Here is an 11915-nt window from a genome sequence, read left to right as displayed (position 1 = left end):
CCGCGTTCCTTATATATCTTGACAAGGTGTCGAGATGTCAATCAAACGTTAACGATCTCTTGACATAGCAAAGGAGGGGTTTTCCATTGTAACAAAATCAAATTGAACAATTTCTTAATTTTTATCGTAAATTGGCGCCTTCGACGATTTAATACGGTATCCATTTTTATCATTTTAATAGTTTCTACAAACTAAGACTAAATTCACACCTCCTTGATACTAGTTTTCGACTATCAATTAGTTTGAACAAAAAGGGAAAAGAGCCTAACGGCAGTCGATGACGTTACTGTGAAATATGTTATGGTATTTAAATAATCAGCCAGATAAAATTCATATTAATCCTTATATTATATTATCGATATTCGTTCATTTACTCGTGCTAATTACAAAATAAAATGTTCTCTTTTCTTGAATAACACCGACATCACCGTCTGCGATATTTAAATTTCTTATTTAATGCTTATTTAAAAGTCAGGTACCTTTTTAATTCCTCTCAAGTTAAACGAGTAAATTTACTCGTTATAGTTGTAACATAAAATGGCTATTTTCTTCAATACCACTTGCATCGCTGTACGTGATACAAATATTAATTATGTATCGAATAATATGTACCAATTGGCTGTAATCGCGGTTAGGTATTTCTTCGTTTGATCTATCAAGAGATCTATTAGGCTATTAGCGAAACACTTATTGATTCCTCAAAGATGTATCTTAACTTAAATCTTAAAGATTAACTAAATGATTATATTTGATTAGTATTCGACAGTGTCTATCATATTCAGCCATCTTCTTTTATAATTGATACTGCTCGGATCAATTATTTTATAATAAATTGCAGATTATGCCACGGTATATTATAAGATATTTGTCTATAGCTCTTTTTTTCTAATTCATTGATTTTATTATTAGTCTCGTTGGTTTTTCCTGTGAGTATCTGCTGTACGTACATTGGAAATACATAATGGATACGTACATTATATATATATTTTAAAATATAAAAATAAAAAATTAACAATACTATTATAAATATTGCTATTATAATTAATTAATAATAATTTAATTAGATAATTAAATTAAAATAATTTATAAATATTTAACGTAATAAAATAAAATTTTTTAATAAAATTGATAAAAATTGAATTATCTTGTATATAAGTATATATTAATATATAATTATTAATTTTAAATATATTAATTTTAAAATCTTTATACATACATTTAATTTTATAAAAAAAATTAAAATATAAATATAAATATTTTAACTTTAAATTGAAAAAAATGTATTATATATAATTAATTATTTATATATAAAAATTAATATAAATTATAAATATTTTATTATCTTGAGATATATAATTAAATTATTATTAATAATAGGTAATATTAATTTATAATTACTTATTTATTTATATATATATATACGTCGGGTTTACATTAGAATTAGGGTTAGGGGCGTGAAACGAATCTTCGTTTGGGTTACACGTTGTCGTTATGCAATAGAGAAGACATTGACTAGTGCAAATACGATTACCATAGAACCGGACAAGTAACCGTGGTTATTAGATATTCGAGAGACTAATGACAATGATCCTAGGTTCAATAACGAATCCGCGGACAACGGGACGGTAGTCGTACGCACTCGCAAAAAATCTAAGTCGGATTCTGTGTTAATATTCGCTGACCGTAAGGAGTTAATCCTTTTTTGTCGATGAGACCGCAAGAGAGAGAGAGAGACTTTCCGACCCGGTGATACCCCAGAGGAAAAATATGACGGGGTGTGTCTAAGGACACGAAATCATCGGATTCGTCGGGGACATCCTACGTTCGGAAAGTAAGGGAAATTGACGTTGCTGCTAATTGGCCAATCTCCATATCGGTAGTTAGAAAAGGATGCTAGCCGCCCTTGAGGGAGGGTTGCTAGTGGGAGACGTCGTTCGTGGAAAAATAGGTCTCTCCTGTCTTCCCGTAACTGGGACAAAGACTGTGTATCTGTTGAAGGATTTTAGGTAACTAGATATTAGTGTTTATGACGGTCCTCGGGCTAGCCGATCGCGTACTGTGGAGACGCGTCGACATCTGGTAAACATCCTGCCCGGAGAATAGGATCTGCGTGTGGCGAGCTACGGGACAGAAACCGTTGGAATGTTTACTGCCATGTGCCGCTACAAATCTTTCTTTTAAGGAGAGCTATAGGATTACTTAATGCCTTTGTTAGATGGAGAGTTCGTCCCGTTGACCCTGTGACACCAATTACCTCTCAGAGAAAAGACATCGACTCCCGACTGTCGGACGCCAACGCCGCGACGCATCTTAGTCCCCATCAGAGATAAGGCCCCAACCCCGACTTTCGGACTCCTTGGAATCCACACCAAACCCCCCAACATCCCCAAGCCAGGGTGTATATAAGCCGAGACTTCACCCAGCCCGGGGAGTTCTCGTTCTAGTTGCTGTTCTTGTACAACACCCCTTTCTCTGTTCAACGTTATTCTACTGTAAGTGCCAAAGTCATAATAAAGTTCGATAAAAGAGAATTAATAGTTGGGCTACGACTCAGCTTTCTTTTCTCTCGCAACCCAAGTACCAACTTTACGTGACATTTTGGCGATCCGTGCCCGGATCCATCAACTTCAAGGAAACGAAATTACGCATTTCGGCATACGTGCATCATTGACGATTGAGGGATCAGCGGACCTCTGCAGATCAGCTCACTTTACGTGAAAACGACTTCTACGGAAAGCGGACTACGGTCATCACCAAAACTGAAACTGGTCACGAAAAGAAGAATATTCAGGTAAAGAACTGGATTCTTTTAAATATTATATACTCGTCACAATAGCTTCGCTAGTACAGACTCCAACAACAGTACAATAACCACTATGAGCAAAAAATCAGAAGACACATCTTCTGTTAGCCCTATGGCTACTGGTGTGGATCCAAGTATTCGGGCCATACTAGACGCTATGCAGAAGCAGAACGAAATCAAGTTAAGAAAACTGTTAAAAGAGACTATTAAAGCAGCGACTAGTCGGAGTTATCAGGGTAGTTTAGTTTCTAATAATTTGAACAAAAGCTTGGAGAAAACAGACGTTACTGTAGGAAATGAAGAAATGGTTTTGAAAGAATTTTCAAAAGAATTGCAGTCTAATGTAGAAAATTCTTATGAAAAGAAAGTATCAATTGACACCGCTTCACAGGATTATATTTTCATTAAAACAGACTTAATGTTTGATGTCAATAGCTCAACAGAATACCAGAAAGAGTCTGTGAAACGAAGGAAAGAAGATATTGCAGTATTGTATAATGATTTGTCACCATCTTCGTCACAAGATACTCAAAATTTACAAGAATGGTTTGACAAAAAAAGTAAAAGTTTAGGAGAAGCAGAAAAAGATCATAACAAGAAGGATAATATTTCAATGAGAAATATTTTGGACGGCGATACAAATAAAGAAAACCAAATTGAAACGAAGGAATTAGAAGCAGTTAGTAAATCAACTGCTGAAAATGATACAAAATCAATAGACAACGTTGAACAAAATATATCATTAGAATCCATACAAAAAGCAAGAGATAATGCTTACAATAATGAACATTTGCTTATAGAAGAAGACCAAATGATGACAGCGAAAAATGCGTGTGACACTACAGAATCAAAAACTTCAGCAGATCTTATGTCGAGAAATTTAGATGCTAATAGACAAGAGAAGTCTTTAGAGAATAAAGATGACAAGAATCCATCTCCATCTATGTTAGATAGTAGTAAACGGAGCAGTCGTTATAATGTTGCTGCAAAGCCTGCTACTTCGCCAAAATTTGAAGAAATTGTTTATAATCAAGCCAGACAATCAAACACAAATAAAATTTTGCGAAGCGCTTTAAAGACGAAATTAATCGAAGACAAGTGTGAAATAATTAATAAACAAAAGGCATCGGAAAATGTAGAAAATAAATTTGCCAAAGAAGAAAAAAGAGGTGTTAAACAAAAATCAATTTCAGATAGTGAAAACGAAACAACTGATACTCGTCAACGAAGGGAAGTTCTTTTAACGAACACAGCTAGTGATAGCGATAGGTATAAATCTGTAGAAAATGATAATGCAGTAACGGGTGTAATAGCAACTGATGAAGCGAAACATAGAGGCAGACCTAGGAGATCGGATAAAGTCGAAGTTAAAAAGGATGAAGATACAAGGAAGATCCTACAAAATGAGAAGGGTGGATTAGAAGAACAAAGAAAACTCGAAGAAGATACAAAAGAAGAAACTACAGAGACAGAAGTCAATTCAAAAGGTATATTCAATAATAAGTGCGATTTACTTGATACCGAAAGAGCTATTGAAATTAATGATACGGTTCAAGATATTAAATTTACTGAAGGTAGAAGCCGCACTCAAAATGATATGGAAGATGTAGTAGAAGATTCACAAGAATTATCTAATAAAAGTAAGTTATCAGAAATAAGGATTGCACTTAACAAAATTGAATATACAAAAACTATTTTACGGAATAAAAAGAATTCATTAGAAAGAGAAAGAGGAGTAAGGGAAAAGAAGAAAATGTACAGACAGAAATTATTTCAAAAAATATATCAGATGATAAATGTGATTTGCTTTAGAAAAAAAAAAATATTATCCACAAACTACATTAGGAATTTATCTATTTTAGTGAGGAGAAAGAGAAAGGATAGAGGAGTTGATCAATAGACTGTGGCTTTTGAAGCGTTTATGAAAAACTTACAATTTTAATAAAATATTCAATGTAAAGTCTTTGTTATAATATTCAAATAAATAGATGAAAAAAAAACTGAATTTGCATAATTACTCATGGCTTATTGATCAATCATGCGACTCGTTCAGAGGTAACTCGAGTTGTAAAGGCGACAATTTATTAAAAATGGTATATCTGACGTACGATGCATTTGCTCATGTTAAACTATTTAAATAAGTATAAAAATCACGCGAAAAAAAATCTACTGAAAATAATGTTGAACTAGTTAATAATAATAAATCATATAGTGAAACACAAACCTTAAATCAAGATTTTAAGTTCAACAAAAAAAAAAAAGAAAAAAAGAAGAAAGAAGTTGATAAAATGACAGCAACATGTAGCAGCAGGCGAGAGAAAATAAACCAAATTTCTAAAAGAAGAAACGATGCTCAAGAACTCGAAATTTCTCGAGTGGATATGCTAAACAACGAATTTAATGAACAGTTGAAAGAACGTGAAACAGCAATAGAAGACTTACATCAAATGTTAAAGCATCAATAGGAAATTCATAAAGTTACCTTAAATGAAGCAAGTTTGAAAATAGGAGAACTCTCTGATAAAATTAAATGTTTTAAAGGAAAAGATAGCCAGATACCGAAACGTAATGAATTACTCGAAGAAGAACAGAATAAATGGAGAAGTTTAGAAAAAATGATTACAGAAAGACTTGAAGAAGAAAAATCCCGTTAGGAAACAGCTGAAGACGAAGTGAGAAAGCTTTCCAAATATAACGAGCAACTTCTAAAAGATTATCAAGAAATCCATAAAAAAAAAAGAGAGAGAGAAAGGAAATACGCTGAGGTTGTTCATCATAATCACAGGTAAATAATTAAACATGTACCTCAACTGAAAGATAAAATCAATCGACAGGATTTATATGCGAAGAACATAAGAACACAATATATAGAACAGCACAAGATGATCGAAAAATTGAGAGCAAAAGGAAAACGTGTGCATAATAAAGGTAAAGAGAACACATAATGTATCTCCACCAGGGGCATGATCCAAAATTAAATAATAAAATAAAAGGTTTTGTTACTGAAAAGTTAGAGAGATTTCATGACAGCAAAAGCATTGCCTGTGCAGAGTGCAGTGTATCAATGTGCACTAAAAATGCAAGCAACGTGACGATTACTTTTAGAACACCACAAGCACCAGGAAAACACAATCAAGACCAAACAAGATCAAATTCAAAAGTGAAGTTACGTGAGCTTATTACTGCTAACGACCAAAAATTGAATTACGATCCCGAGCATCAACTCGCTGATCTTCAAGTAGAATGTTCCGACAAAGACAGGACGACACAAGAGCTCGAGAAGCACATAGAGGACATGAAGGAGGAAGTGCAAAAATTAGAATTGCAACTCGACGAGTTACAAAAAAAAAAAAAAAACACACACGCACGTAAAAAGAGTTCAATCTTTTGGAATACAAATTGAAGAACTAACAATAAAATTAGAAGAAATAACATAAGTCACAAATATGAAGTTGACTTGCTGGAACAAAAAAAAAGGCCAAACTTAATTCATGTGTTAGTAATTCAATGGAGGAACGTGAAGCTGGAGCTAAAGATGCAAAAGAGATAAAATGTAGTTCTTGAACCACAAGGACAAATAATCTGCCCTTCAATGTGAACTAGACGAACTAAAGGGTGAATATGAAAAAGTGGGTGATTTTGGATATAAATATGAAGAAGAAACTAATAAATTGAAACTGGATATTGAAAAATAAGAAAAATGATCCTTGTCAATGAAAATAAATTTGAAATATTGCGTAGGGTAGAAATTGAAGGTAAAGTAAAAGATATGAACGAACAAAATAATTTTCTTAGAAAAGAACTGGAAAACGTCCAAAAACTTTCCAAAGATGTTAATAATCGCTTACTCGAGGCGAACCAAGAATTAAAAGATTCACATAGAAAACACACTCTTATTTGAAAATTGAAAAAAAAGAAAAAAAAACATCAGGAAGAATTAGGTGATATAATAAAACTTCATGATGAAGAAAAATATAAACTGATACAGCATTGGTGTTCTGTAGAATGTCAAACTGCCATAAAGAGTTACATTGATGGAAAAGTGCAGTAAATATTTAAATAACAATCTATGACTTCTTAAGTAATTGTAACAATCTTGATGTTTTACTATGGAACAACTAGATGAAGTGCACAGTGACATTAATAAAGTAGAATCATCGATAAAAGTAGATGTATCTTCTTCATTAATATCAGAATCAACGACTGATATTATAAAGAATGTGCATGATATTCCAGAAAATCAAAAAAAAAAGTCACAGGAATGTACAGATAATACAATTCAAGATGGTTTAGTAGTAAATAAATGTGATGTAACAGATTTAAATAAAAACAAAAAAAAATTTTTAAAGTAAGGAAAGTAGTGAGACAGAGAGCATAAAGAACGCTGCGATTAATGAAGTAGAACAAGAAATAATAAATAAGGACCCACAAATTGATGATCAATATAAAAAAAAAAAAAAAAAGATGAGAAATTTCAAGAAGAGCAAGCAGAGAATACAACTGAGATTGGAGATCATTCAAGATATGCAGGTGACACATCTTTAGATAAAGAAAGTACGAACGATGTTGAAATATTTAATACAAATGAGGGTGAACAAAACATTGAGAAACACAACGTTTGTACAGTGTTAAATATAGATACAGTTAGTGTTACTAATGCTCAGTGTCAAGCATTAATTAAAACACTTGGTGAAACTTTTGATGATAAAGCCCAAACATTGCATCTCACGGATACAGACACAGATTTGTCTAAACTAGTTGATAGTAGTTCAGAAGTAATGGTACTGACTGTAGAAACTACTATATATTAATGATATGAATGAAAGTACGGAAAAAAATATTGTTTTAACTGTACATGAAAAGGATGCTGTTGTAAATTCCAATGAAGAAAAAAAAATGTTTCTGCAGAACAAAAAGGAATGAAGAACGCTGAAATTGTAAATGAAGAACTTAATTCGATAGGTTAAGCACGAGAAAGTGATGGAACAATTATAGAAGTAATTTCAACAGAAATTGTGGCTCAAGAAGTTTCTGAAAATTGTAGCCAGAAATACAATTATGACATATTAAATCATACAAAGACAAGAAACGATTCTATAACTCCTATTACCTCAGGAGTAATTAGTGATCTAGAAACTGCAGATGACATTGATATTAAAGAAAAGAATAACAAGAAACAACAAATGGAAATGGCAAGATTGATCTTTTGATAGTTCACATAAAATTAATGTAGAAAAGAAAATTATTCATAATAAAATTGTCGTACTTATACATGTTGCTAATACAGAAGGAAGGAATAAATCTATAAGTGAAGCAGATAAAGTGCGCATAACTAACAAAAGAAGTGTCATTCAGGATATCTTTGATGATTGGGGCATTGAAAATGCAGAAGATGACAGTCAGTCGGTATCTAAAGCTCCAGATACTGTGGAAATTGAATTGAAAAGTTTACTAAATGACACAAAAACACGAACTATAGAGGAAAGCACAGTTGTACTGGTTGAAGAAGAAATTACATGCATGGAAAAAGAACCAGTTGTAGATGCTGAAAAGGCTTTAGAAGTTGCTAAACAAAACAAAGAAATGCAAGTATCAAAGGAACAACTGGATAACAATCAAACTATAAAGAAACAACAAGATAGTATAAAACCATTACTCAAAGACCACTAACTCATTCTATATCACAGGCTGTTAGAAAGTCTACAAAAGATTCAACACGTGATACTGCGGCATTTCGTCAAACTTAGCAAATTATCCCTATTAATCGTAGTCGAAATTTAACCAGCCAATAACCTTCACAGGTTGAAATAGCAAAAGCATATACCACGACGAAGAAGAACAAGTACAAGTCGAACCAGTCAGAGTCCAATTCCATCGCTCCATACTGAGGAAACACTAAGATTTTGGAGGACCAAAATCAATCTAAAGAGGGGGGGGGGGGTATGTGACATCAATCACATCTCAACCTACATCAGTGATAATACATCGACACCCGACCTTCGGACACTTTTGGACACATCACCACCTTATCATCATAGCATACACCAAGGCTGTGACGCACCTCCGTCCACATCAGAGATAGGATATGGACCCCCGACCTTCGGACACTTTTCTACATCATAACCTACACCTAGCCCCTCAACATCCTAAAACCAAAACGAATATAAACCGAGACTTCACCCAGCTCGGGTAGTTCTTGTTCCTCTTCTAGTTGCTGTACTCATACAACCCCTATTCTCCGGTTCGGTGTTATTTTGTAAGTGTTTATAATAAAGTTTTATAAAGGAAAATAAGTGGTTGGGTTACGACTCAGCCTTCTTACTACCACCCAAGTACCAACTTTACGTGACAGGAGCCGCCTCGGACCTAAGACTGATAATATATAGGACTTGGGTTAAGTAGTAGAAAGGTAGTCGCGATACACTGTGTGGTTTTTAATAGTTCTTACACACGGTGTGTACGCGAACCTTTCCCACCAAACTAGATTAAGAGTGGGGCCGCTCCACTGGGATACGTCGCAAGAGAGGGTAGGAGATCCGACCGGCCTTGGATACAGTGTCCGGCCGTGGGAGGGAGGAATCCGTCTTCAATGTCTCTGCCATGTACATAGCTTTGTTTCCCCCTCCTTCCATTGTGTCTAAGGCATGAGCCTGCTAGGTAAGCCTTACTGATGAGTCCACTAGCAGGCTCTGGACGAAACACACTTTTTTTCTTCTTTTTCTCCGTCTTCCTTCATATATCCGTGATAATTGTAGGCTGCTGGCTGTAGATGTCGCTTGCCGGGGTGTAGTACTGCTGTATTTCCTTCTTATTTAGATGTCGTGGAAGAAACATCGGACTTTGGAAAAGTACGAGGCGCCGGGATTTGAACCCGGGATCCGAACGTTTGTACTCTATGGCGCTAACCACTGCGCTGCCGTCGTCCGACACTAGTTGGTTTCGAGTGGTGAGATTTGCGTTCTCGTGTGCCGCCACGAGAGGAAATCTCAGTGTGGGTGTGCTTTCTGAACGAAGAACGCGGATTCGTTGTTCACACTTTTCGTTAGGAAAGTGAGGGTGCCCATTGATTATAGCCAACGTTAATGAATGAAGATAGGAGGAGGAAGCCTCCTACTAACGTGGCTCGTGGGTGACATTGTTTATTGGAAAAATAACTACCCGCTTTCTCCGTTATTTGTAAGAGTGCGCAATAAACCTAAGCATTGTTCTAAGGACCATCCATAAACCGAAAACACTTACAGGGTTAGAGATTCCTTCAAGCTATTAAGATTACGTCAAAGGATTCAGTTTATAGTATATAGTATGTAGTAGATCAGTATATAGTATAAAGCTTCAGACGGCGCAAATAAGTAGTATAAATAATATTTGTGATAGATTTGGCATCAATTCCATGTTTCCTTTAATATTTGCCTTTAGAAAGTCCAATTCGTTTCACGATTATACAAATTACTAAAAAAATGTCTATATTAGTAATTTATTTATTTTGCATTAATCGTGACATGTTAGTTGCATTATGTTATATGTAAACTACCACAGAGAAAAAATGATAATCTTTCAGTTATTAGTTTTCTGATTTTAATGTCATTTTATGAGTACTTTAACACGAGGTACTTGTAAATGAAAACAACCAATTAGGTCTAAAAACATAAGCCTGTTACCAAGACTCTTATTAAATTGAACAAGCTTTTCAAAAATCGAACGTGTATATTAACGCGAACTTATTATTTGACTGATTTGACTGATTTGACTGACATCCGAAATTGGTGAGATCATATGAAATTTTGCTTTTCGCAACAAAGCCCCTGACAAGAGTGAAATGGGTAAACAAACAACGGAGAGGAAGATAGAGGAAGAGCGAAAGAGGAGCAGTAGCATCGAGGACGAACAGGCCGCGGTGTTCCAAGAGGAACGAGATCAGCTGCGTGCGGACGCAAAGAGACGGATTGAGGAGATCCAAATCCGAAACATGCGGGCGTATAACAGGAGACGCAAGAAGGCGACAGCATACAGGACGGGAGATCTAGTGGCAATCGAGAGGATGCAGAGGGGTCCCGGGCTAAAGCTGCATCCGAAGTTTCTTGGACCGTATCGGGTGATAAATGTCCTGCGAAATGGCCGATACATAGTGCAGCGAGAGGGGGAGCACGAAGGGCCACGTACAACTTCCACGGCAGCCGATCACATGAAATGGTGGAATGCTGACGATAGTGATGTAAGTGCGAGCGGCGCTGATGAGCACATCTGAGGGCAGATGTGATTGTCAGGAAAGGCCGATTGTAATATCGTAGAATAGCTTTGATTGGAGATCGGCTGAAAATAGAAAAACCGTGTACGTCGTGTTTCTGTGGTTCGTTTACATTTAAGAGTGCCTACGTGACTAAAGGCACGTAGTTGGTAGTTCTTACATAGGTATGAGGGAAACAATAGACAACGTTAGAAGAAGGACGGTTTCGCTATTCAAGGCGAATCGAAAAGTGTGCGTGTTGCGAGAATCAGAGTTGATCGAGACGTCGAAGCATAGAGTCGTTAGAATTGAGTTGCGAGTGTTGTCGAGTGTTAGAGTTGCTAGTGAGAGAGAGAGAGAGAGAAAGAGAGAGAGAGAGAGAGAGAGAGTTACCAAATAGTTGTCAAGTTATTTGTTGTAAATACGAGCGTTGCATTTAGTTTTCCTGTTAATCAAACATCGTTTCTCTGTCTAACTAATATCTGTATTTTCAATCCATTATTAATAAATTATAATTAATCAGACAAAATTACACCTTTAATATATTCCGATATTACATTATCGTGATGTAATATTTATCATGCTTATTTTGTACGTAAAACGAATCGTTGGAATATTCCCGAAGCTAACGAAGCATTTCCCAAAAGTTAAACCGAAGAAATTAACGCGAATAGTTAAGTGAAATTTTTCCATTAACTTGCTGACCAACCGGCAAATAAAAAATCATAAAAATTGTTTCAATGTGTTGAGGTCACGCATAACTTCTTTTTTCATTGACGATTACCAAACAGGTAAAATTTCGAAATTGTACGAAGGCCACGTGACCAGATCGTATTGGAATTTGAAGTGCATGGAAAAAGACAACTCGAAGTACAAACCTTGAGCTGT

The 11915-nt window shown here is 35.1% G+C and overlaps 1 protein-coding gene across 1 annotated transcript; it reads left to right on the top strand.

Annotated features, from left to right (window-relative positions):
* Positions 1-2876: 2876 nt before the first annotated feature.
* Positions 2877-5595, top strand: LOC126876765 (cylicin-1-like). The gene is made up of 2 exons (XM_050639627.1): positions 2877-4290; positions 4378-5595. Exons 1-2 carry the CDS (start codon positions 2877-2879, stop codon positions 4701-4703), a joined length of 1740 nt encoding a protein of 579 aa, XP_050495584.1. The 3' UTR covers positions 4704-5595.
* Positions 5596-11915: the final 6320 nt, after the last annotated feature.

The sequence above is a fragment of the Bombus huntii genome, unplaced genomic scaffold (assembly GCF_024542735.1).
Source record: "Bombus huntii isolate Logan2020A unplaced genomic scaffold, iyBomHunt1.1 ctg00000093.1, whole genome shotgun sequence".
NCBI lineage: Eukaryota > Metazoa > Arthropoda > Insecta > Hymenoptera > Apidae > Bombus > Bombus huntii.
The sequence above is the reverse complement of the archived record's forward strand: the minus strand, read 5'-3'. Positions and strand labels throughout refer to the sequence as shown.